This window comes from Pollicipes pollicipes, unplaced genomic scaffold, assembly GCF_011947565.3.
Source record: "Pollicipes pollicipes isolate AB1234 unplaced genomic scaffold, Ppol_2.1 Scaffold_3447;HRSCAF=4054_pilon_pilon_pilon, whole genome shotgun sequence".
In the NCBI taxonomy this organism is placed as follows: domain Eukaryota; kingdom Metazoa; phylum Arthropoda; class Thecostraca; order Pollicipedomorpha; family Pollicipedidae; genus Pollicipes; species Pollicipes pollicipes.
Window position 1 is genome coordinate 31,784,542 of NW_023596297.1, and position 27,225 is coordinate 31,811,766.

General features: G+C 55.1%; 2 protein-coding genes across 2 annotated transcripts in view; both read left to right on the forward strand.

Moving 5' to 3' along the window:
- Positions 1 to 1,495: 1,495 nt before the first annotated feature.
- On the forward strand, positions 1,496 to 26,591 carry LOC119092443 (Down syndrome cell adhesion molecule-like protein Dscam2). The gene is made up of 21 exons (XM_037215404.1): positions 1,496 to 1,499; positions 2,667 to 2,828; positions 4,474 to 4,752; positions 7,619 to 7,735; positions 8,529 to 8,699; positions 11,938 to 12,079; positions 12,708 to 12,859; positions 13,782 to 13,913; positions 14,087 to 14,190; positions 14,242 to 14,372; positions 14,451 to 14,475; positions 16,718 to 16,852; positions 16,994 to 17,024; positions 17,289 to 17,398; positions 18,773 to 18,831; positions 20,493 to 20,671; positions 21,034 to 21,061; positions 22,102 to 22,229; positions 22,605 to 22,839; positions 24,122 to 24,291; positions 26,443 to 26,591. Exons 1-21 carry the CDS (start codon positions 1,496 to 1,498, stop codon positions 26,589 to 26,591), a joined length of 2,643 nt encoding a protein of 880 aa, XP_037071299.1.
- The window catches only part of LOC119092012 (uncharacterized), a 35,560-nt gene continuing 32,609 nt past the window's right edge, over positions 24,275 to 27,225 (forward strand). The window contains exons 1-2 of the mRNA XM_037214963.1: positions 24,275 to 24,315; positions 26,443 to 26,587. The gene's annotated coding sequence lies outside the window, so the exon portion shown is untranslated. The remainder of the gene's footprint in view (positions 24,316 to 26,442; positions 26,588 to 27,225) is intronic.

Sequence of the window (27,225 nt, forward strand, 5' to 3'; positions counted from 1 at the left end):
GACCTGAACCCCGAGCAGCGGTAATGTCCTCGCAGTGAGAGCCCAGGCCCTCCCGCCAGCTCGGTCCGCCCGGGCGCGTGAAGAATTGCGCGCTATCAGCGGGACGGGCCATCATTGCCACGGCCGGCCGCCGGGGCCCGCCGACCCGCCGACCCTGGCTGGGATTGGCTGGCCGGCCGCCGCGATGACCCCGGCGCCGCGGCGTCCGTCACAGATATGCCCCGAGGGCACGGCGCCGCCCCGCCCCGCCCAGTATCGCCGCCCGACCTGCGACATTTGCCAATGGACATGGCGCCCTGGGGGCAGGTCCAGATAGTGGATGATGGCCCCATTTAACTGCTAATGCCGTCTGCGCATGGCGATATTTTGCGGCGTCCCAGTTGGCTCCGTCAGATGGAGGCTGTGTGATGGGTGCCGGATGATGCGTTGCGACATCACAGGGGAACACTTCTTAAAAAGTCCATCGTAAAAGTCTCCCGGGCAGATAGCGCCACGGCTCAGAACACGAAAACACCGTCGCGAGATCTCAATAATAGGACAATAGTCCGACATATGACTGCCGTGCACAACGGCCCTCAGTATCTTGCTTTAGGGTGCGTGTCGGCATCGAAGTATTAAAGACCTATTGATCAAGGTATCTATCGTCTCTCTGTTGCCAGTTTCCTTGCACCCGCACTGCGTTGTTGAGCCTGCGGCGTGCCGATAACGCTAAGAATCGGTAAAGCCGGATTGCGACATAGAGTTTTTCTAAGTCTAGCGGAACTCCTCTATCCCTCGCGATGGGTGATGAGCGCGGCGGATACTTCGCAACGTACCGACGAGTCGACCCGGTAAAAAGAGCACGGCAATGCAAATTATGCCGCGGCCAGGTGCGGTGGTATTGATCACCTTGAGCCCTGTCTCAGTTCTGACGCACCGCTTCAGTCAACGCCTGGAGCGGTTTGTTTTGCCGGGATGGTGGGGCTGTCGCCGTCTCGGGCTTGGTTCGAGACTGCGCGCCTCGCCTGGCTCCCACCAAGCTCCTGCTTACTCAGCTTCAGGCTCCCGACAGTTTCGGTGCAACAATATGTGGTTCGCTGCGAACCTCCTCTGGCAAAGACGAACCGTTCTTTTTTGGGTGACTGGAACAGTAAAGTTTCTCGTCAATTCCGGCAAAGGAGACGTGATTTAGCTTGAACTGCGCGAGCGCGCGCGCGAATGGGCGAACGCCTGCATGCTCGTGCTGGAATCTGTCGTGCGCATGGCCGCTGAGCACACGGCTGCCGCGCGGCTGGGGCGCCACCCCTAGGATGGCGGGTGTTGACCTGGTGACTCCGCAGGTGTGGCGACTCCTCACGCCGGAAGCGGCACCCGTTAGGGCAGATGAGGAAAAGTGCCAGTACACGTGCGAGGCACGCACACATTAAAAGACGCCCTTGGGCGGGTGGCGGGCTTCGGGGCTGCCGGTGGAGCTGCGTGCCAGCCATGCGGGGACTGTACGGCCCCTCATCTGCCCATGGGTGCGTGCCGAACACTGGCGGCGGACCAAACGACTACTTATTACAACTTGACATGTTGTGTAGCTGGCAAATATATAAAACTCATGACCTCCTGCTGTGATATGGTTGCCGCGAAAATGACATGCTCTTGCTAACAAACGCACATGCGACGTGGATCAAGGCATAAAATGACGTCCATCGCATTGTGTTTTTGCTTATGTCCTCGCCGGTAGGAAAAGTCCACCTGGGTATTATGTACGTCCTTAGGCATGGTAAAAATGCATTTGCAATAGTGAAAGGTCCTACACTGTCATGCTTCATATTTTATCTTATTAACCCTCTCGCTAAAGGCACACTCGGCTTGGCGCTACAAAAAGCGAAACCGCAAGTGTTATGATAGACGTGGGCCAGAGTAACGTCCGACCTGAGACACTGCACGCTTATAAATCACATCGCATACTCCTGTCACTGAATGGCCCTTGGTTTAGCTTTTGATGTATAGTAGAGGTAAACATACTCCGTTTAAACTCTCAAGTTGCATCTTGGCAAAGGACAAGGGTACGGGAAAGAAATTGCGCCGGGTTCTGGTGCGTGCAATTGCAAGGCACAACTCAGATGCGCAGGCTGCTTAATTGACTTTGTGAAAGGAGCCCAGCCGAGAGATGCAACGAATACCACGCCAACTATTTCACGCATGAGCAGCGCAATCTTGAAGTGAGCAGAAGCAGCAGTGCGAGCTGCTTATTACGATGCCTTCGTCACACCATCATTAACCAATCCAAAATACCTCATTTTACTGAAATGTATTTTCCAAAGCAGATTTTTGGTATCTAAGGATTTTTCTTTGCACAGCAGCCCACGTCAGCGGTATCTCCAGGCAGTAACCGCGTGCCATCGCTCCGTGCGTACCATCGCTCCGTGGACCGCCGCGTTCGACCTGCGGCGAACCATTAATTACTCGGCGCGACCGGTCACGGTCGACATCGCAGTCAGACAACTCCGGATCAGCTCCGTTTCCTCTCCACGGCAGGTCGACATCACAGTCAGACAACTCCGGATCAGCTCCGTTTCCTCTCCACGGTCGACATCACAGTCAGACAACTCCGGATCAGCTCCGTTTCCTCTCCACGGCAGCTCCGCCGAACTTACGTCTAATCTGGACACGTCTGACCGCGTCTTCGCTTCCAGACGGGCAGACGCTGCCGGCGGACCGGCATCAGACTGTGCTCGCCAACGGCACGCTGCGCCTCGACCACGTGCAGAGGCAGGGCGGCGGCGGGCAGTACCACTGCACCGCCCGCGGCGACCGGCAACTCACTGCCACCGGCCGGGTCAACCTGCAGGTGCTGGGTACGTGACGGCTGGAGGGGCACGGCCGGTGGGGTGGTGCGTAGAATGTCAGCTGTGCTCTCTGCATGACACGCATGGTTCTCGCAGGTGTACTGCGGGGCAGCATACCCTGCAGGGGCTGTTCGATAATGCCACAGGAAGTAGCTAAGGGATAAGGAATTTGCCGCTCACATTTTTTTTTGACTTTCCATCTGTACTGGCATTGTGCTGGCCGTGCATAGTACCTTTCTAGACGCACTCTGTTTATATGGTTTTATGTTACTGCGTGTTAAAATTGAGTTAGAAGGTCACTGAAAGGGACCAAAACGGTCGGTATTATTGTGTGGAGCGGCCTCCGTTTCTACCGGGTCATTTCAAGAAAGCGGTGCACAACGGATGCGTACTTAAAGGCTAACCAGGCAAGAGCGCATCGCATAAGTGCCTCAATGTTCCCCATATGTTTCGTTGTGGTGATGATGACAAGTGGACATGTTTATGCGACAGTTCGACGACATGAACTGTCGCAAAATTGCGGACAAGTGGACATGTTTTTGCGACAGTTTGCTAATAGGAACTGTCGCAGATTCTGTAGAACATATGGAATCTATAGAATCCATAGAGTCTATAGAATCCGTAAAATCTACGGAATTCATAGAATCTTTTGAATGCTTTTAGAAGCTTGAGTTTGTAACATTGTGGGACGCATACCTTCACGCACGGACTTGCTTGTTCTTGAGATCGGACAACAGTTGTCAAACTAGAATCAGCAGAGCCGCGCCTAAAGAATCGTTTAAATTTACACCACACATCGGTTAGGTAATCAAAGTACCAACTGAAAGTCAGAAGACTTCTTAGTGCTAACCCATTCATTTGGAATTTAGGGAGCATATTGGTCAACGTTTCCAGCGACAAGAGCGCCCTTGTGTGTGCTTTGCTTTGTTCAAAACACACGGAAAAGGAATGATGGTTGATGAGAACAGTCAAATTGATATTTGTGAAGACCTTCGCCATTTGTAAGCACAAGGCTGCAGCGCAACCAATTACAACACACTGGGTTGAATGATGTAGTACCGAATAGCCGTGGCGTGATCCAATTTACAGCTACCCAGCAGCTGTTTGTGTTGTTCACCCGCGCGCAGGATGCGTTTTGCATTGTGGTGCGAACTCACGCTACCGACCTGGGAGGGGAGGCAATGCTCCGAGCGTCCTATTAGCCCCGCGCAAGGCTGGTTTAAAGAAGTTGTCGTTCAAGATGCATGAAAGCATTGTCTAGCAATTTTGCACCAGCTAGTGTAAGCTGGCTGCTTGTCCACTTTTTATTTCTTGTATTACATGGCCGCTTCGGAAATTATCCAATGCCGATATCATCAAGTGATGTGGGTAAACAGTTAGAGACATGAGATATCGTCAACTCATCAAAAACATTTCCGTTTCTGGACATGATTGAGATGCTTTCTTTAGAAAGTGAAATGTTTAAAAATCAGGGGCACATTTAAACATAAGGAGAAGAGCACTACGCGAACATATTTCTTTTGCCCACACGCTTCTCCTAAAAGTATTCTCAGAGAGATCTTCACGTATCGGATCTTCCCTGGACTTATTACCTTCTCCCCACCCCGACGGCAGGTAGCTCGAGTGACCGCCTCTCTCCCCCCGTCCCCCGCAGTGCCGCCGTCTATCCGGCCGTTCATGGTGGGCAACTACTCGACCGGCGAGAGAGTGCAGGTTCTCTGCTTCGTGAAGCGAGGAGACACCCCGCTGACGCTGACATGGCTGCGCGACGGCCGGCCACTGACCGACCCTGAGGTGGAGCAGCGCGCCACCGACCGCTACAGCAGCAGCCTCTTCATTGAGCGCGTGGCCGTACGCCACGCTGGCAACTACACGTGCCGCGCCGAGAATGCCGCGCGCGTCACCACCTACACGGCAGAGCTGCGGGTTAACGGTGAGAAGGCGCCGAGAACGCCACGCGCGTCACCACCTACACGGCAGAGCTGAGAGTTAACGGTGAGAAGCCGCCGAGAACTCCGTATGCGTCACCACCTACACGGCAGAGCTGCGGGTTAACGGTGAGAAGGCGCCGAGAACGCCACGCGCGTCACCACCTACACGGCAGAGCTGAGAGTTAACGGTGAGAAGCCGCCGAGAACTCCGCATGCGTCACCACCTACACGGCAGAGCTGCGGGTTAACGGTGAGAAGGCGCCAAGAGCGCTGCTCGCGTCACTACCTACACGACAGATCTGAGAGTTAACGGTGAGAAGCCGCCGAGAACTCCGTGTGCGTCACCACCTACACGGCAGAGCTGAGAGTTAACGGTGAGAAGCCGCCGAGAACTCCGTGTGCGTCACCACCTACACGGCAGAGCTGCAGGTTTACGGTGAGAAGGCACCGAGAACTCCGTGTGCGTCATCACCTACACAGCAGAGCTGCAGGTTTATGGTGAGAAAGCGCCGAGAACTCCGTGTGCGCCACCACCTACACGGCAGAGCTGCGGGTTTATGGTGAGAAAGCGCCGAGAACTCCGTGTGCGCCACCACCTACACGGCAGAGCTGCGGGTTTATGGTGAGAAAGCGCCGAAAACTCCGTGTGCGTCACCACCTACACGGCAGAGCTGCGGGTTAACGGTGAGAAGCTGCCGAGAACTCCGTGTGCATCACCACTTACATGACAGAGCTGCGGGTTTATGATGAGAAGGCGTCGGCGCACGGCCGGACAGGCTCTTCCAAATCCGCTGATAGTGCAACGGATCATTTGGATGATGCAATTTCATAAACTGTATCGTTGTCTCATGCTCCAAGTCCAATTATTCAGCCCTTTCTCCATCCCAGCTACAAGAAATCCAGGCAAATTATAAACTGCGCAAGAAAAGCGGAGGCTGGTTACATACACCCTCTGGTAGTTTCTCGTCAAAGCTTTTTTTGCCATGTTTTTTGCAGTGACTCATACAAGCAGATGAAACACAAATTCTGACGATGACTTATTTACATCAAGTGATCACTATGATCGTAGATATGCATCAATATAACTAGTATGTGATACAGCTTAAAGGTCGTTTTTAACGTCACGGCATCGGTCAACTTAGGGGAAATTTTCACCAGCAAAACATAATCGAAGCCCAAAAAAATGACTATCGATTGCGCCGTTTATTTTCAAATCCAAAACAGTGCTCGCTGCAAAAACAAGTCTTGACTTCCTTATTCAAACAGATTCATGTTCGATCTGGCCCAGTGTGCGACTGCAGGGCAGGTGGTTTTCCTGGCGGTGCGAGGCTACGTCTACCGCATAGTGTGGGGCTCGTCTGGTGGGTCACTAGATCCGTCGCCGACGGCAGTGTGAGAGACGGGGACGGCAACGAACGTGGTGAAGTGACTGCTTATGGGAACACGACGGGAACTGTTCTGCTGATATAAGCATGGAAGACCTTGGGTTCCTGTTTTTCTAGCAGTATGGGCTTAGATTTATGATGTTGACAATAATTGGCCCTAATATAACAGGAGATACCATGATTATACAGTCAAAATATGAATGCTGGTTTACATGTATATATATATATATATATATATATATATATATATATATATATATATATATATATATATATATATATATATATATATATATATAAATTACATGCGCACGACAACGTTACCCATATTTGTTCCATAACGCCGTTTAACCAGTACCTCAGGATATGTTGAAGTTCCTTGTGAGCACAATAACCTAATACAAAACAAACTGGCGGTCAATAGTCATGTAATATGTTTTTATGCCTATGTTTCTTAATGATAGGACAATGTAGAAACCTTACGCTCCTGTAGCAGGGCTCGGCGTGAACTACAGCAACGAAATCACAGATTGCTAGACGCTGCGGACGTAAGGCGTAATCACTGTTTCTTCCCCGAGTTATCCGGAGTGTGCAAATGGCAAAGCCGTTTCCGAAAGTCCTGGAGTTGGAACTGTTTAGCATTTGGGAGAGGGCCGCACCGGAAGCCCATTAACAAATAAAAGGCTATCCGGGTCGCCACGTTGGCCGGAACATACCCGTCCCGGCTGGACGTGCGGAGGCGTCTCCGCGCTTCATCGGTGTTCGGCGGCACAGCAGAGTGCCAGGGGCGGTGCGCGGCTCGCGCGAACGGAAGGGACGACGCGTGATTTGGGGTGTTCTCGGCCTAGTGTAACCGGCCAAGTCACGCAAGTAAAAGTCTGCTGTTCGAAAGAGACGACTTCGTGCAACAGCTCCATGCTGTGTTTTAAATGTGCTAACATTAACATCTGACCGGGACCTGTGTGTCACATGCCACTGCTGTCGCATGTGCCGTTAGCTCACTGAAAAGGAACATATCAAGCCTTGGCATCAAAACATCTCACAACGGACTAAACGGAAGCTTTTCAAACCATCATTGCGCCACCGTAAGCTTTTATAACAACCTCCTCATGCAAGTACGAGTTTTCCAAGGGCCAGCGGCGATTGGGTATTTGAAGTACGGTAGTTGCGTATTGCGAAGATTTCTCGGCCTTCAACAACAGCGTGGCTCCGCCCAAGACCAACCAAAAGTCCTGCTTTACCGACCGTGTGCCCTACCTCCATGCATCATTTTCAGGATTCCTGCTTTTTATTTCAAATTGTTCGTTAGGATTACTTGGGGCACAGCAGAGTGCCAGGGTGGGCGCCATGTCGTCTGAGAATGTTATTATGAGCTGACTTTGACACATGCCAAGCTCTAGATATCGGATCGACCGTCTGCAGCACTACATCAACAGGTTCGCGGCCTGCCGTTCCACAGCTCTTGACGCTGATCACATTGCAGTGCCGCCGCGGTGGATCGAGAAGCCCCAGGATGTGGCCGCATCTCTGGGATCAGCTGTTTTGATGCCCTGCGCAGCTGAAGGCTTTCCGGTTCCCGAGATCAAGTGGAAGAAAAAAGGTAGGTCTGTCGGTGCGTTTGTGGCAGTTTCATCCGGCTCTCGTACGGAAGAGAGCGCTGCGTCCGTCGGCGGCGTGCATTGTCTTTGGGATATTGCTTTTCCGATCCTGCACAAGCCTCGTCGCTCGCCAGTTGGCCTCCTTTGATGAAGACACGCGCCTCAATATATCAGGCACCGTACGCCCAGCTTCCTGGCTTCCAGAGTTTATTAAAACTGCCCTGTGCTATTTCAATTACGTCTGTGTGGCTGTTACGTTTCATGCAAAAACAGCGGATGATCCGACCGTGTGCCACATCGTTTAATTGGTTCTGTTGAAAGTTTTCTGGACTGTTTATTACACTGTCGTTTCGCTGTTCCGTCATGGCGTTCTGGCCAATTTGTATTTGTATTGAGTTTATGTGATTTGGTTACGTGATTTCAGGGAGTCAAAACAATTTGAGATGCAAATGTAATGCAGATTCGATTCCAACGGGTGTAGAACGGGTGATTATTGGCTTGGTTAATTTCTTCCTGTAAGGTGTAATCTATGGTGCTAGTGCGCGGGAACATATGGCTCTATGCAACTGCTGGCCATGAATCGTGATGTCATCTCATTCGGGACCGCAGAGATATTTTGCACCTAATCGCCCCCCAACCCCCCCCCCCCCACCCCCCCGCTCCACACACTCTCTTGGCTCCCTCCTTTCGTGAAATGTGCGCAGAGCTGGGCTGACCGGCAGCACTGCTGGACGGGATGCCAGCGCGTGTGACCCGGCCCTGACCCGACTAACACCGGCTGCCCTCCGGCGCCAGACGCGAGCGGGTTCGAGCTGGCCGCCGCCGCCGTCGCAGGCCTGGCGGTGCTGAAGAACGGCTCTCTGGCCATCGGCGCCATCACAGCGGCCCATGAGGGCGCCTATCTCTGCGAGGTCTCCAACGGCGTGGGTGTCGGACTCAGCGTGATGCCCCGCCTCGACGTGTTCGGTAGGAGCGCCGCTGGCCGGCTGCGTGGACCGCCCCGGCCACTGCCGGTCCTGTCGTGCTGCTGCCACGTCACGCGATGGGGATGGGCTGGCTTGAGGGAAAACAAGTGTCGCTTCTAGAGAAGGGTCGAAAGTTTGCGAAGGATATTCTGCCGGGTCTTCATAACCCGGGGGTTTGGAAAGAGAAGTTGTCTACGGTTGCTAGGATACTGCGTCATCCATAAAGCTCGCGGTCATTAAAGGGGCGACGCATGATTCGTTTGGGTCGATCACATATATTCGCCCCGCCCTCTACCCGCAACACCAAAAAGCTAAGAGTGCTCATTTTATAATGTCCTCTCTTTTCACGGTGTACATGAAGAAACTGTTGCCTTATGGTAGCATACAGGAGAGAACCCAACGAAGAGCCCATTGTCTCACCCTCGTAGCTAGAACAGTAGCGGCGAAAACACAATTATCTAGTACAAAAAGCTTATCAGTGAGCGCTTGGGCGGCTGGACGGACCAGGAGCGCACGGTCGTGTTGAGACAGTGAAGCGCTCAGTTTTCCTGAGAGTCCTTGCCGTCCCACTGCCAGCCCGCGGAAATAGGCGGACTGGAATATCTCAGAGCCGGACGACTGCATTTCCTTCCGACAACAACAGACGGGAAACAGATGCACTTCGTGAAGGCCAGCACGCGGAGCCCACCCGGTGACTGAGTGCGCCGGCTTTGTAGCAACGCTCCGGATGGGATAGCCGATCTGCTTTATACTGGCATGAGGAGAGAAGCAGTTGTACGCCGCGCATACTCAGCGGCTGTGATCCGACCAGCCATTTGGCCACCATTCCCGAGCGTCCTGACATTCAATCACAGGGACGTACGCTCCCCCCCCCCCCCCCACCCGCCCCCACCCGACCGGACGCAGGCAGCCGTCTCCTAGACGAGAGACGCCTCGCAGCTGGCATCACACTGCCCTGAACCAGCTCTAAACCACCTAGCGGACCTCTAGTGGATCCCTTGCGACCTGTGCCAGGAGTTACACGCACTGCGTGCCGGCCGCTCCGCCCGCCCCCCCCCCCCCCCCTTCGCGCCCCCAGCACGAACAACAACAGGGCGGCTGTCTGTTCCAGTGGTAAAAACAGCGCCGGCTGTGAGCGTTATCTGCCGCCGGCCGGCCGGCTCACCGCCCGGGGCGACCATTCACAGCAGCCAGAACGCGCGACGTCTTTGTTGTTGCAATCTTGATCGACACCAGATGGCGTGCGCCAGTCGGAGTCGATTCAGCTCGGCTGGTCCGGCCCACTCGGGATAAGGCGGTCCGATCAAATCTCATCCGGGCCCGTCCGATGTCATCCGGTGCATCCCGGCCTGTCCGATGTCATCCGGTGCATCCGCGCCCGTCCGTTGTCATCCGGTGCGTCCGGGCCCGTCCGATGTCATCCGGTGCATCCGGGCTCGTCCGATACCATCCGGTGCATCCAGGTCCGTCCGATGTCATCCGGTGCATCCGGGCCCGTCCGATGTCATCCGGTGCATCCGGGCACGTCCGATACTATCTTGTCTCATCCGATCCCATCCCAGCTCGTCACATACCATTGCGTCCCATCCCGTCCCATACCATTCCGTCCCGCACTGTCTCGCGCCACCGCATGCCAGCCCGTCCCATACCATCCTATCCCTCGCCGTCCAGCAACATCGCATCCCAGCCCGTCCCAGACCATCCCAGCCTGTCCCATGCCATACCATTCCAGCCCGTCCCATACCACATCATCCAGTCTGACCCGATCCGATCCAATACCAGCCAGTCCAATTCCGACTCTAATCCGGTCCGGTCCGGTCCGATTCCAGTTGATCTGATCCAGTTTGGTTCGGTTCGAGCCGGTCCGGTCTAGTGTGATCCAGTTTACTCCAGTTCACCCCAGTGCGGTCCGAGACGGATCCAGGTCCGGGTCCGGACGGCCGCCGACTGAATGTGCTCTGCAGAAGACCCCGCCTGCCGGGCGGCCGTCGGCTCGCCGCTATGTCGCATATCCCCCGGGAGACGGCTTCATTTGCGCTGAATGAGCCCGCGGCGATGTGCCGCTGGCTGGAAAAGTTTGATTCGGCTGTCTCTTCTTGCGTCTTTGATTATGTTGCACTCCTTTTCCGTGTGCAGTGAATGTGAGTTTGCAGAGGATGGAGTGCACAAATAACAAGGGAAGCGGAGAAAACGAGACGGTGTAGAGGAATGGGCTGGAACGTTCCAGCGGGTTTCCAGCGATGAGGAAAGTGAGCTTGTGGTGGGATGTTGGTGGATATAAGGCATAACGGGCGCCTGAAGTACAGATGTATTATGTTTGCACCTCACCTTATTGTGGCGAATTAGTTATCATATGATTTAATCATTAATATGATTTGTATTATTAGAATAAAGATCTAATCTATTCTGTATATCTTCTATATATTATTCTATATATCTAAAGAACTAGTCATAAATTGTTTTCAAACGGCTTATACTTAATTATACTTATAATGGCTATACTTAATAATTTGGTCAACACCCACATGTTCGTGAAATGAGTTGTATTATACTTAAGCACAGTTTTAAAACAACACCGCTCAATTGAATACAGGTCTGTTTAATCATATCTAGGATAACTCAGGATTACACTGCAGCGCGCGGCAGCCATCCAGTACAAAATGCAAACAATTGGCTTGAAATATGTCTTAGATTAACTCATTTACGGACGTTAGGACTCACTAGCTGGACAGTCACTACAGAATAAGTACCAATATAGTTCGGCAGGACTGTTAATGAGATATCAGATCATTTGTAAATCAGCCGAATGGAACGGAGTTGTTGATTCCATCTCGGCAGCGCAGATGCCTGGAGACGTTCAAGGCACGATTGCCGCGGTAGAGTTCGATGTTGATCTTGTACTGGCTGTGTGTCTTTGTAAGCTTCAACTCCGGTAGAGATCGTTGGGCTACTTAGAGTTAAGTGTAGCGTTTTACTGGACTTTTTACGGAGGCATCAACTGTTACGCTGACCACAAACTTCCAACTTATCTTGGCAGCCTGTTAACGCTGCCGTCATGCACTCATTGGGCTCTTGCATTAAGGACATTAACTAAAAGTTATTAAAGTCAACTGAAAATGCTATTAAAACGTTGCACTGATCGTTACTCATAATTTCTTCCATGCTTGGACAAGCAAACGTTGGCCAAACTCCAGACTTGGGTAATAGCTGGCACGCCTGACCGGGTCTCCGTCCTTCAGCTCTCCCGTCTTTCAACACGCCAGCACGCCAGGTCCGCGTCAGGGAAGGTCAGAACGTGACCTTGACCTGTGACCCGAGTGGGGACGAGCCCATGACCCTCCAGTGGTTCCGCCAGAACCAGCTACTCCAAGAGAACGTGCGGTACGTCGTCGCAAGCATGGTATGCTGCTGCTGCACCGAACTGTACCTGGATATGTCATCGATATGCGATATGCGAATATGTCATCAGGAATTCCCTGAGCCAAGCAGTGCCCGGGTACAAAAGTCTACATAGAATAAATGCTTATTCCACCATCGGACTTCGCAAATTTTAATTATGAGCGGCACGACAATTCACTGCAGATAGACAATGCCGTGAATAGCAGCGTCTTCGCCCAACAAACCTTAATCCTGTGGATGTAGAATCCTCTCAGGGAAGCGACTTTAAAGTCATATCTGTCAACGTGATGTATCCCCCTGAGACCAGACGCCACAAAGATGTCACACAGGTCCTTGATTACTGCCGAGCGTGGACAGCCGCCGGATTCTAAGCCTGCTGGCGACGGGGGAAATGATGAGACCTGCTGGCTCTGGCGTCGACCGTCCAGTGCTGGCGGCCGAACGCTACCCTCCCCCCCCCCCCCTCCTCTCTCCCAGCGGTCGGATTTGAATACCGTATGATCGTCCTCCACTTCAGAGCAAGCGTGGGAAGCCATCGGGCAATTTATTTGGCTTCTGTGACGCGGGCGTCTTCGGCTACGAGCGCCAGATGACATTCAATTTTCTTCAGACTGCACATTCGCCACTGGACCGGAGCGCGGAACGTCTCTCGTTCTACTCTACGACTCCTGGAAGCGGTGCCACCGGACTCAGGCTTCTTCAGCTGCGTGGCGGAGAACAGCCGCGGCAAAGCGCAGCTCTCCTTTAGTCTGGACATAGAAGGTTTGTCCCTGTTATCAGCATTCGCCACCGCACAGTAGACGTGCGCCCCGAGCTGCGTAGTCTGGTTTCGGTAGAACTTGAGGCCAGCTAAACTGTGGTTACGCAAGTTAACATTCTCTTCAGAAACCTCACTTAACCCGGTAGCCTGATGATTGACGCTTGTTGGCTTGGTTAAAGTAGGAACATAGCATCCAAACGCTTCGCGCGTCTTTTCATCTCCGTCTGGCTCCAGCGGATCCTTCCGGCTGCCTCGGTTCTTCATTTTCAAGATCCACGCACCTTCTAATTTCAACGTCTTCGCCAGCACCAGCCGCGTTTAAGCCCGACAGTTCATAACCGGGGCCGAAGCGTGCGGCCGGCCCGGCGCCCACGCTCCCCGCCGCGCCGCGCGGCCGTCTGCCTCCGGCGCGGCCGGCCCGGCCCGGCCCACCACCTAATCCAATCACGGCGGCGCCGATTGAGCCCGGCGCGTATTTGTGATTCGGTCTCGGCCGGATTACGGACGTTTCTGGCGTCACCTCGGCACCGCCGGCCCGCCTGTCTGTATGGAAATGACCCGTGAGCGGCGGGCTCGGCACCGAGCGCATGGAGTTGTTGATGACATTCGGCCGCCGGTACCGGCCAACTGGGCTGGGCCAACGACCTCGCTGAAATGCGAGCGTCGGTGGAAATGTGGAGCTTGTGGACCTACCACGAGGAAGGGTGGAGGCAGAAGCTGTTTTCCCTCTCTTCATCAGGTCTCCTTTCCATAGGAATTTCTTCATATGAAGGGGATATTAATCTAATTTCGCAGCCCTTTCACCGCGTATAGCCACGGTATAGACGCAGCATAGCCCGCAGCGTTGGGTAATGTCGCTGTGGAATGGGCGTTGAGCCCATGTCCCCCTCTCCCTTCTCTCCTGACCGCCCGCTACCTCCACAGACACGCCGCTGCCTCCGAGTGACCTGAAAGTGGTGCAGGTCCAGAGCAGGTCCGTGACCTTGGAGTGGCGCCGACCTGACCAGATCAATAAGCACGTGACCGGATACAGACTTCAGTACACGCGTCGGACCGGTGAGCAGCCCCACCAGGAATCCAGCGGCGTTTTCACTGTGCCTGACGCTGCCCGCGTTATCTACGTGCTGCACCTTCTGGGGACCTTCACGTGAATGGTGAGTTTGCAGAGCATCGCCACGGCCGCCGACGGTCGGCTGCGGCGCGCCGCTAACGCCGCGCCGCCGCCGCAGACGGCTGGGAGTCGGCGCGGTCGGTGGCGCTGCCGCTCCGGCGCGTGCAGCTGGGCGGCCTGCGCCCGGACACGTCCTACCTGCTGCGGGCGCTGACGCTGACGGCGCTGGGGCCCAGCCCGCCCGGCCGGCCGCTGCCCATCCGCACCGACGAGGAGGCGCCGTCGAGGCCCCCGCAGCAGCTCGGTCTGCTGCCTCTCACCTCCACCGACCTGCGGGTGACGTGGCGCGCGCCGCCGGCCGACGCGCGCCACGGCCTCCTGCTCGGCTACCGAGTGCTGTGCAGGTGAGCTCGACCGGCCAAGGGCGCCGGCCCGCTGCGGATGTCATGTGCCTCGCGTGACGTGCGCTGGCGGTATTTCAGCCGGCCGGCCGGCAACATGCACTTTGTGGGCTTTCGAGTGCATCAAAGCGCTAATGCAATACGGACGTTGCATGCTGGGTGACGGTCGACTGGCACCTCCCCATTGCATCATTCGTTGATGGCATTAGATACGGATTGCAGTGGCATTACTTCGCCGCACGTACATTTGTGTAAGTCATTTCCGGGGCCGTAGAAAACGGTCTCGGCATTCCTCGTGAGCGTCCAAGCGTCAGGTAAAAGCCTCGGACAAAGTTTGCTCGTTGCTGACGCACTCAGCAATCCGCTAGACTATAAAGACCGCCAGGTTTTCCAGCCCCACCGCTGCCCCTCCCCGACCACGACAATACCAGCCGTCAAGTGGTGGCCAGGTGGGCATATCAGTGGAAACGGGTGCAGTTGCCTCCACGGAATTAAACAAAAGCGCGCGCGCTTAGGTTCAGTCCATGACGTCCGTGCGCGACCCATCACAATTGTAGCGGGCCAGCGCGCTACAGCGCCTGTGTTCTTGAGAGCGTTCGGCCGCCGCGCGCACGGCCTCCATTACGAAGCGACGTCACACCACCCGTGCAGTGTACAGAGCAGCGCGGTGCGTCGTGGGTGCCCCCCTCCCCCCCCCCCCCGACAGTCGACGGTCGTCACTGGGCCCACCGCCACAGCGCGACTGCAGAACTTGCGCCGGCTGTCGGCCGTGCTGACTCCGACAACGGCCAAGTTAGCGCGGTGGGGCGTCCCGTCCAATCCGGCCAGCGACGCGGCGGACCGAACGGCGATGGACTGCCGGCTGTGTCCGCGTCCTGCGCCAAGTTGGCCGCGCCGGCCACGCCGAAACAAAGCGCCAGAAAGTCGGCAGAGTTGATGGCGACGAGCCCCGCGAGAGGCACGGCGGCGGACTCATTAGCGTCGGAGCGGCATCAGTCTGACGGAGATCTCGAGCCGGACGCGCGTGAAGGCTGAGGTGGGAAGTAAATAAAGCGGAAGACGTCGCCTGTTCTTCTTCGCAAGGTGTTTAGCCAAGTGGACCGTCGAGTCGATGGGCTTGCGTAAATCGTGTGCTAGTTACCCAAGGGAGGTGTCGGTAGCGTATGTTATCAAGCATCACGCGTTAGAAAAAGACAGCCGGTCACTAAGCGGTGCAAGGTAATTATGGCCTATTATTTAATATTGCCTTTTGTTATATACAGCGTTTTATGTTTGTTGCTAACTGCGTTCGCGTGTTCATCTTGTGTCTTACACGAGTCTCAACATTTGCTCAGTCTCAACATTTGCTTTCTTGTACGGCCGATATGCTCCGCATGCATCCAAAGCATTGATTTTAAGAGCTCTGTCTGGTGCGTTTGGATTTTCCCGAGCTGCAGTGTGCTGCCAACTTGTAAGGTATTACTGTTGGGCGATATCTCTTTTTGCTGCCGCCTGCGTTTTAAGAGATGACGTGGCCTGGTTGAGTGAATGAGACACTGGGGAAGTGCATCTGCGCTGCGTGGTCGACACATACTTCCGCCTGTTTAGCCTGCTCCGTCGCGCCGGTATTGAACCAAGTCCAGTCGCGTTGGTGGCCGTGGCCCTAATCGAGCCAGGACAATGGATGGAAGCGTTGGTGCCAGAGAAATGGCGGCGGCGGGCAGGATAAAGAGCGCTGCAGAGACCTGAAGTGGTACGGCCGAGGCGTGATAAAAGTAAACTATTCTGCGTGGCGATTGTGATGCAAATCACCTTGTCGGGAATTCATTTCAATAGCTTGTAAAATGCGAAGTTTTCTCATTGAGTTTGGTTTGTTATTCAGAATTCTGTAGAAGCGGTGTTTTGCATAGGCGCGCTTTTTGTCAGCTTGCAGAGCATTTGCAAAGAAATTGGCACGGAGATAAGGATGCAGGATGGGAGGAAAAGGCGGAACGAGTGCATAACCAGATATTGGAAACGAAAGGAGTAACGAAATATATGATCTAACGTAATAATACACATTTGTCGTCTGACAAACACGGTTTGAGTCATCTCCTCTGCCCTGATCTTGTGTTACGACTTGGCCATCTGAGATCTGACGCGTCTCTGTGGCCCCAAGCCGTGACGGCCGACCGTCATCAGCTCCGCGCCGCGCTCCGTCGCTTCCTCCGACAGTAAGCGCCGACCAGCGCAACACAATCTCGATAACTCTGCCGACCGGTGGCGTCTAGACCTGGCGGCCAACGTGCGTCGCCTGACCCTCGGCCACCTCCGCCGCAGGCGCGTCTCCCCCGGCGCCGGCGGTGAGCGAGACGCCGGCGGCGCGCCAGGCCGACGCCGAGCGCTCCTCGGTGCACAACGTGACGGCGACGGCGGCCACGCTCTCGGCGCTGCGGCCCTACACGCTGTACCAGGTCAGCGTGCAGGCGTACAACAGCCGCGGCCTGAGCCCGCGCTCGGCGCCGGCGCGCGCGCGCACCCTGGAGGACGTGCCGGCGGCGGCACCGCGGCAGCTGGCCTGCGGCGCCGCCGGCGCGCGCCAGCTCCGGCTCAGCTGGACGCCGCCGCCGCTGGCCGCGCTCAACGGCGTACTGCGCGGCTACCAGGTCAAGACGGAGGCCGTCGACGAATGGGACGGTGAGCGAGCCACGTCCGCATCGGCACCGCGCGCGACTGCGTGACGTGCGGCAGGTCTGAGGTCAAGCGGGTGCTGTGCTTTCTTCCCACTGCGCTTCTCTTACCCGGCTGTGCCTTGTGGACGGCTAGACAGGATGACACCGGCCAAATACAACAGTCTCCTCAATTACGTCGTGGGGACAGTTTTGTTTCACGAAGCGTTGTCAACTGCGAACAAGCCGAGCACCCTTCAAAAAAGTTGAAGCGATCCGTGCCTGTTCTCAGGAGAGCTGTTCTACTCGGTGCACGACGTGGAGAAGGGCGCCACCACGGTGGAGGACCTGAGGCCGCACAGCAACTACTCGTTCCGGGTAGCGGCCGTCACCGGCGTGGGGGTGGGCGTCATCAGTGACCCCCTGTACTGCGTCACCCGGGAGGACGGTACGGTGGTGGCCGCGCAGCTCAGTACGCCAGACCGCCGTCCAGACTACATGTGTCTCAGTGCACACAAGAGACGGCTGACTGTTGCCGAGCGCCGCATATTATCACCTGACGACGGCCAGAGAATTAACTGGCGAAACACTGTGTGAATTCAGGCACAACAGACGGGTACAGTCGTGTGAAAAATCGCTCCACCTGAGGTCCGACTACTGTATGTGTGTGTGTAGCACTGCAACGTGGAAGAGAACGCAGGGATGCCGTCTTTTGTGCGTGTGTTAAAAGGTTTCACGGGAAGACAGAAGAGTTCTGTATAGTTTTTGGCTATCACTACGTTGCACAGGTGGAGGCGACCAGGATTGCACTACTCTCATCTATATTGTACACATTCCAAACATTGTCTAATTCTTCGGACATTGCTGTTAAGGACATTGGTGTCGTGTGCCGCTTTCTGTCCTGCCAGCATCTTATGATCATTTTAGTCAGTGCAAAACATAACAAGAGCTCCTCCACAAACACGAGTATGAGAGTCTAGATTTGAGTGCTGTCCCTGGATACATGTGCATTGTAACAAGATGCCCGACGAACTCATCCTGTCTGCCACTCAGAGCGTTGAAGAGCTCATTAAAGAATGCCAAAGAGTATTTCAATTCCCTCCAGAAATCGAGTAATGAGCTGCTGACTTCGCCTTCATTCACCGTAGTTCGTTTTCATCAGCAGCCGAAGCACCTAAACATTGAAGAACGACTGCTATTCATCTTCATTGGCATAACTTGAGTACGGCATTGAAATCATAAATTGACTCTGCATTGCGGTGGCAGGTAATATCCAGGCGCATCCGATAAACGTGTTAATTAGGCTTTCTGGAGTGCAATATCTCCGGTGTTATGACGGCATCTGTGGCCAGTCTCTGCCAGCCTGATGGGGCAAAGAGCCTTACTTGGTTCTGATCAATTAGGCGCAATACGCCCTGCTCGCATCCACTTCACCGAAGCGAAATGCAGGGCAACCATATCCTGCAGACTACTTCCACACAGACCTCTTCCATATCTACTTCACATCCTGCAGGCCACTTCGGTCCTTTGGACTACTTTCATGAAGGTGATTAGTATTCGTACATTATGCCCCCGTGAAAGGTTGATTAGCTTTGAAAGAGCGATCAACGCAAGCAATTTGAGGTGGCGGCGGGCGTCATCGCCGCGTGGGACCGCGGCACCGGTCAATAACAGCGCGCCGCCCTGGCCGCCGCAGTGCCCGGAGAACCAGCGGCCGTCGGGGTAGCCGTGACGTCACCGTCCAGCGCGCTGGTCAGCTGGCTGCCTCCGAGGCAGCCGAACGGCGTCATCACCGCCTACTCGGTGTACATCAGGTCAGTGAACTCGGCGGAAAGGTGGGCGTGGCAAGCTATCGGAGCTGGCTATCGAACCGCCTCTTCTGGGCGGTTCAACTGCCAGACCCGCAGCTTTGAGTCGAATCGCTTTAACAGAATGGATTTCTCTTGCACAAGACGGCTCATGGCAGCATGTGGAAGACAGGCTCTGAACTCAGTTTCCCGTCCACCACCATTCACCGTTCAATGCTCAATCTCCTCCTGCAGCACTTACTGCAAGTGTTAAGTCCAGGTAATAGTAGAGCGCTATGCCGAGAGTCTTACTCCGATTAAAGCCCTCCACTCTGGCCGGGAGCGGGCGTACCTTCATCGTCTGGTTAAGCCAGGAACAGGTCAAATTAGCTAATGCCAGCGCGCTGGGCTCTGTGTTCGAGTCATTAAAACTTTCCGGCGGGCTTTAAAGTTTCAAATTGCGGCCGAGATACAGAGGGGCGTTCGGACGGATTTGGTTGTAGCACCCGCCACCACCAGGCGCGATGTTGAGGTTCCACGTCACGAGGAGCTTCACATGCGCTTTAGTAGGTCGGCGGCGCCGGCTGGAGACAGAGAGTGCGGAAAACGGCCGGCTTTGCGTGGTACACACGAAGTGGGAGTTGATAGTAATTAATAGAGGCTGGCGTTGTTCATGGTTGAGAGAGAGAGAGCTGGTTTTATCGTTTTCGCTGTTACTAACTTTTCCTCGTCTTCCTGTGGGCACTGAAATGTCCGTTTATCTGATTGATCTGATCGGTCTGATTGAATTGATTTGCTCAATTCGTCTAAGCAAATGTCACTCAACCTTGGCACCAGTAGGTGAAGATTCCATTTTCATGTCGATGTGAGTGATTTTAGAGTTTGTAAGCTCATAGTGTGCATTGTTTTTCCATTCAAATAGGCCTTTTTATCTTGGGGGAAAATTTGCGTGTTCTTCTAAACGCGCCCGCTTGTATGGCTGGACACCAGCGGACGCGTTGGCTGTATAAATGGGTCCGCTGAGAACAATCCTGGCCCTAACTTTGTCGTGAAATCAGCAAGACCCACGGGCGTCATTAGCCACAGTAGTTTACTGTGATCGTTATACTTCGCGGCCGCAATAAATCCCGGGGACGTTATCAGATGATGTGATGCTTTTGATCGATGTCTCCGAGGGGACGTCCGTGTCATCAATTACATGGCTAACTTAGGTCGTTTATAGGCTATTTTTGGGCTGCTTTTGCACGAGGAGCGAAACTTAGAAACTTTCAACGCTGAAAAACGTGATGCGGTGGATCAAGCTTCAGGGCGCGGGTTCATCGGTTTGGCCGCGTGCGTAATTCATATGCACATTCGGTAGCTCGAGTAGGAAAGACCTAATCTAGACCAGTCCGAGTAGTCCATGATACCTCTGGTGTCCTCTGCGGTAGCATTGCTGCTATCCTCCAGCGGACTGGTGCCGGCTGAGACGGGAGGCGGGGGTGAGCGGCGGACAGATTCTGCGCCCGCTGGAGGAGGTGGTGACGCCTCCATTCCAGTCAGACTCGTGTTGGGTGCTACCAGGACCGTCACCGTACTTTACGATCAGATCAATACCCCATATCCAACCGAGTTCGAATTGCGGATCGAGTTTATGGCCTATTGGCGCCGACAACGGAGCGACAAACTGCGTCTGTCAGCGGTGTGGCTGACCTCGCGCCGGCCGGCAGGACCATCACGTACGCAGACGAGACGCGCGAGGAACGGCGCACCGTGCTGCCACCTGCCGACGGCGAGCCGCTAGAGGGCCTGTCGGGCCGCAGCGAGTACGCGGTGCGCGTGGCGGCACACACGGCCGCCGGCGAGGGGCGCCAGTCGCGCCCTGTCCGCTTCACCACCACCGACAACGGTGAGGCGTCCGCGCCGGCGAGCAGCGACGGTGTTGCGTGCCGGGTATCGCGGGTTCAAAACTAGGGAAAGGCGGAAACCTTTGACGTGTGATTCGGTGAATTGACAGATAGATGCAATTGTGCTTGTACGCCGTGGTCCTCGATAAGAAACGAGTTTGCACTAGGTGTTCCCTTCGTTATCCATTTAATATGAGTCCGTTGCTGTTCGGCACCTTTCTCGAACACCGTTGTCTGCGTCACCCGACGAAGCTGCAGCTGCTCCCTCACCCCCGTACTCACAAATACACCTCTCGCAACATGTCGGACGGTCCGACCTGCCTCTGGGTTATGCCCGCCCTGACGTCATCCCCACCGACGGCAGTGTCGGCGCAGATCGTGCCACTGGGACGGTCGGTGTCGGTGAAGGCCGGCGCCGACCTGGTGCTCTCCTGCCGACATGTCGGCCAGCCACCGCCGGAGCTGGCCTGGCGCCGCGACGGCCAGCCAATCAGCGTCACCCGGTCAGTTCCAGATCACAGGTCACCCGGTCAGTCCCAGGTCACACGGCGGCAGCCAATGACTGACGAGCCAGCTTGGAAGGCGTTGGGAATGGAGCTGGGTGGCACCGTGGCTGATGCAGCCATTTTAGACCGGCTTGGGGTCATTTAGGGTCATTGGGTGAACAAGTAATTGGTTCTGGAAAGTCAGCGGTAAGCAGGATGACGGGCAGGGCGGAGGGCTATAAGCGCTACAAAGCCGGTGAAATGCCAGACAGGCTTGAGAGGCTACGGCTGCTTAGAAGGTCATCCCAACGACGTTGAACTATTAAAGGTCAAACCACCTCCTCAGGATTACCGCAGGGAGAATACGGTACCGGACTTAGCAGTACCCGCTCCCGATTTTAAAGCCAAAAGCGAGTCGGATATTTCACAACGCCAGAAAGAAGACGCCCCTCATAATACCCGCTCCCGATTTTAAAGCCAAAAGCGAGTCGGATATTTCACAACGCCAGAAAGAAGACGCCCCTCATAATATCCCCCTCCCGCTGACGGCGCTGATGCCGTCGCTGGTCCGCTGACGGCGCTGATGCCGTCGCTGGTCCGCTGACGGCGCTGATGCCGTCGCTGGTCCGCTGACGGCGCTGACGCCGTCGCTGGTCCGCTGACGGCGCTGACGCCGTCGCTGGTCCGCTGACGGCTCTGATGCCGTCGCTGGTCCGCTGACGGCGCTGATGCCGTCGCTGGTCCGCTGACGGCTCTGATGCCGTCGCTGGTCCGCTGACGGCTCTGATGCTGTCGCTGGTCCACTGACGGCGCTGATGCCGTCGCTGGTCCGCTGACGGCGCTGATGCCGTCGCTGGTCCGCTGACGGCTCTGATGCCGTCGCTGGTCCGCTGACGGCGCTGACGCCGTCGCTGGCCGACCCTCATCGGGGTCCGTGTCGGCCGCAGGTACAGTCAGCTGGCGGACGGACAGCTGGTGGTGCCAGCTGTGACCACCCGGGACGCCGGCAATTACTCCTGTCACGTCTCCAACTCGTATGGCTCCGATCACGTCACTTATGACGTCATCGTGCTCGGTAAAGTTACACTTGGGTGTGGGCTAGTTGTATAACGGTTGCTACAGCGAAAAAAATGAGAGGACGATAACTCGAAGTCTGTTTTAAATGTGCCCAGTTGAATCCACCGGAGACAAACCTGTTTAGATGGGGGCCTAATTTAAGGTTATTGTGGTTTCCTGCTACATTGGCAAGAAGTTGGGATGCACCTGGAGCTGCATTTGTATAAGCTTAATGGTACATGAAGCTTTTGATCTGTTTGGTGCAAACGGTAAGGACTAGTCAGAACCAGGTAAAAAGCTGCAGTCGCTTACCGCCACTCTCCGCCGTCGTCGGCGGCGGTGGGGACCACAGCTTGAGCCATTTCTCACTAGATGTCGTCGCTGTCGCCGACAGACGTGCCGCCGTCGCCGGCGCTGCGTGTGACGGACGCCACCAGCCACTCGGTGGCCGTGCGCTGGTCGCCAGGCGACCCCGGTGGCCTGGCCATCCGCGGCTACCGGCTCCAGTACTGGCCGGCCGGAGACCATGACCCGGCTGAGGTTCACCTGGAGCGCTTCGTCCGCGAGCACCAGCTGACGGGCCTGCTGTGCGGCACAGTCTACCACCTTCGGCTACGCACAATCAACAGGTCGGCGCCGGGCTGTTAATGACGGCGGCTAATGGCCGCGCATTGTCACGAGCGGAACGTCACTCGTGACGGTCGCCAGGCGCGTCATTAGTTCTTACATCACCGCCGCGTGTCGCTACTGTTTCGTCAGCCTTGCCGAGGGCCCCACGTGCCGGGGGTTAGTCCACGGGTCAGGATGCTGGCGCCGCGCGTAAGCCGATTCTCACGATTTAATTACCCTCCCTAGCGGCGAATTAGGCGCGATCACTGGCATCCGGTCCTTAAATGAAGCCTGGGCTCCTTTGGAAAGAGTGGAATAGTTTTGCAGTAGTTCTCACCCCATTTACTTGTCCTAAACGATTATACGATAGTTTTAGATGGTCTACCGTTTGGAAGACATAAAGGTACTCATGTCTTTTGCACAACCCTGTGCGAAAGTTTACACCATTATACGTCTGAGCCGAACAATACGTGGTGTCTGGCTCGGGCAGGGTAACAAACACTGGGATAATCAGCAGCTACCCCGATGTCCGTCCAGTTCTCAGAAAGCTGGGTGACCGGGGGAAGCAAGACTGCTTTACAGAAACGTTAAGTTAATAGATGCGTGATCTTTTCAGCCCTTGTTTTCCCAGCTGCATCCAATGCGCTGTGACTTGAAATACATGACTGCTCATACCTGTTTTGTACGTTTTGTAAAATGTAAATGCTGACATTTGTTTTATGTCTGTTGTAATGTGTAACTGTCCTGTTTCGTATTCGTTTTGAAATGATTCCCCTGTCCAGATCTGGATAGCATGGCTGAAGTATTACTGCTTGGCATTTGTACAGTGATCTCCCAACTAGACTGAAGGTACAAAGATCAGTATATAACGCGCTATTTCCTGACTGAGGTTCCCTGCCCTTCATTGCGGCTAGTCTACAATAGTCCTTTCTCCTGCTGGTTAGCTCGGCCTGGGTCTCCAGAAGCTTCTGTTCTGACTAAGCCCTCCTTGACAAGAATGCTCTCCCGCTTTCCTTGTCTTTACAACCATTCTTTCTTCCACCTGTCGTATGCTTTCCGTGGTTGCTCTCAGTGATACTGATCGCTTCTCCAGACTGCGGTATGCTCCCTCAGCTTCCTATCCTGATGGCTATCGCCTTCACAGATTTCCCATAGACGATCTACCTCACAGACCACCCCTCACAAACTCCCTCTGCCGCCGTCCCGACGTCGGTCCCTTCCCAGACCTGGGCAGGGCGCGGCGGCCTCGCCCACAGCGTGGCGGCGCCGGCGGAGCACCTCCTGAGCCTGCCACGCCCGCAGGCTGGGCTCCAGCCAGCCGAGCCGGACGGTGAAGGCTCGCACCTCCGGTCGGGCGCCGGTGCTGCCCGAGCCGGGCCGGCTCGTCTCCGTCAACGCCAGCGGCGTCACGGTCAGCCTGCACCTGTGGAGCGCCGCCGGCTGCGCCATCCGCCGCTTCACCGTCCGCTGGCGCGCGGCGCAGGCCTCCGACGCAGGTCAGCAGCCCGGGTCCGGGCGGCAGCTGCGGCCGGGCGCGGCCGCGGCTGGCAGGCTGCGTGGTGGAAGCGGTGCCGGTCCGGCTCTGCTGTGAGGGGTGGCCGGCTATTTTAGCGAACATGGCGTCTAATAAGATCGATTGGCGTTTTGTGTGTTGGGTTAGATGATTGATCGTTTTCGGACATTTTGTACTTCACTGATTGATGCCACAGTGTGTGGGATGGCATACCAACCAGAGCGCTCACATGACATTCTAGCGTATTGATATTCTTGCGTTATCTGTCTCTAATGCTATATCATAGCCGGTGTCATCATGCATGCAAAGCCGCCGCCTTCAGTCCGGTGTGCTCAGAGGCTGTTTAAGTCACGTCTATCACAACGCCACGGAGCTTTTGTGCAAGCTGAGCAGCGACCGCACCGGGCGGGAGGGAGTGGGGGCAGGACGTCGGTGACGGACTCCAGCATCTCGGGCGGGCGACGCTCGGTCCAGCGCGGCGGCCTCAGCTCGCGCCGATCGCGCCCGTACCTGGCACGCCGGCCAGCATCTCACACTCGGACGTGTTACGTAAAACTTGAGGCGCTGCGCGGCTTTCCAGCCGACGGCGCGGCGATTGCGTTCCAGAAGAGCCGCATGGCTATTCGGATGTGACGTGCGTACGATCTTGTCGGTGATCGATCGAGCTTGTGGAAGAAGCGTTCAAACTTGTGTGCTTGTAAGACGACGGCCGTTTGGTCAAATCATGTTCAGCTATTACCGCAGTCGCATGCTGCATAAGCGATATCCCGGCCTATCTCCCTGATGCAAAAGCCTCTGACAGCGACTCGCCGCTTCCGTTACATCGCCGGAGACCACGCTATCCCGCCGCCCGACCGCTCGCTTGGGGGGACAGCGTTGTCGCGCGGGAGGGGTCGCCATGTGGGGCGCGCCTCGACTGCCGCAATGGGGCGGACGTCCACAGCGACCCGTCCGGAACGCCCGGGCCCAGATACAGAGGCGGGAAACAGGGTGCTGGGGACAAGGAACGGGAGGCCAGACTGGGAGAGGGAAATATACGACGATGGGGTCAGGGAATTAGCTAGCAGGGATACCTTGGCGGATGTCGCAATTGTGTTGTAGGGGTAGATCTGCTCAAAGGATGCAAGCTTCCGGAGTGTGTGCTTGGGAAACGGCGCACATTAAATGACATAGTTAAGTGAAGTGTTGTACCGATAGCAGTAGAATCTAGCTTACGCAGCGATTTCACCTGTTTTTATCATTATTATTTTGTTCTCACATGTGTTTATCAGCGCGACCTTTGCCATTGTCATCCTTTTCAGCGCTAATCTCATGTTCGTTGTTCTCATCTCATGTTCATCTCATGTTAATTGTTCTCATGCTCATGTTCTCATGTGCTCACATGTGCTTATCAGCGCGACCTTTTGCCTATGCTGTCATCCACCATTTCTGCGGAGTTTTTGCGCGATATGTTTGAAAACGATATTAAGCATTTCTGAGAATCACGCCGAGATATTCACATTTCAAATGACACCAATGTATTATCCATCGTTACTCAGAACTAGCAAGGCTTAGATATTGTGGTACAAAATTACGCCAGTTGTGAAGTGTATTTGCGTGAAACATTCTGCATAAAAATAAGACTGTACGAAGAGCCTTATTCCTCGTAGAATATTTAGGAGAATGGAGAGATTGATACAATGATATTTCGGCTGCATGCCTTTATCGAAAACGATATCAGTAGTAAATACTGATATTCGTTTTTTACTACCGATATTCGTTTCAATACAGGCATTTGACCGAAATATGAATATATCCCTCTCTTCATTCTCCTGGATATTCTACGAGGAATAAGGCTGTTAGTGCTATCTTATTATTATACAAAGATAATGTTTCGTAATTTTATCGAAGCGGATTGAATTTTGTTCTCCAATATTTTGCCCCAAGTACACTCCCGAAACCCACTAAAAACCATATCGGACCTCCTCACCGAGGCCTGCCGCGCCAAATCTAGGCCAAATCCGCGCCAAACCCGTGCAAAATCCTACGCCAAGTCCGGCCAGCCGCCCGCACCGACTGTCGCCACCACCAGGCCGCCCGTGTGGTCAGCGAGCACCCGCTGTGTCGACAGTGAGTGTGGACCTGGCCGGCCACACCCGGCAGTACGTCATCCGGCGCCAGCTGCCGCCGGCAGACTACGTCATCAACGTAACGGCCGTCAGTCCGGCCGGCGCGGCCTCGCACATCAGCACCGTCAGCATGCTCGGGATCCGCCGGTGAGTCGGACACCTCTGCCGCAGCTGGAAGGTCGATACCCCTGCCATTGGGGCGCACTTGTTAGGTCGGACACCCCTGGAGTGGTCTCCGGCCGGTAGGCCCGTTTACCCCGTTGTGAGACAGAGTCGGGAGGTCTGCACGTGTGCCAAGGGCACACAATATGAAGGTCTGAATCCACAGTCAATAAGGCAGTTGGCAGGTCGAAATCCCTGCTAGTTGGACGCCACCTATCACTGTTGCCATGGGAGACAGTGCCAGGAGAATTCTGCATGTGCAAATTGTGAGCCATTTTCGTATGAGCTCTTTTTCCCTAATATGCTTTCACTCGTGATGTCATGTCGCCACTCCGCCACCAGCCGTACCCACCTTGCACCTAACTCCCCATGAGCCTGCGGTAGATTGCACAAGATTGCTATATGCCCTTACAACATGCTGTTTCCGCTTTCATCGCAGCATTAGTAAAGGCGTGTAATGCGCGATGAAGTGTGCCACCCTCACCGTGATTTGCATGTGAGGAGCTCCAGGGGCTTTTCCAGTCGTGGTAGCGTTCTCTTTCGATTTCCCGGCAATGCTTTAGGTGGAATGCCTTAGGATTTCTCGGCAGCTGTGTTTTAGGTGGAATGCCGTTCCGGATAGA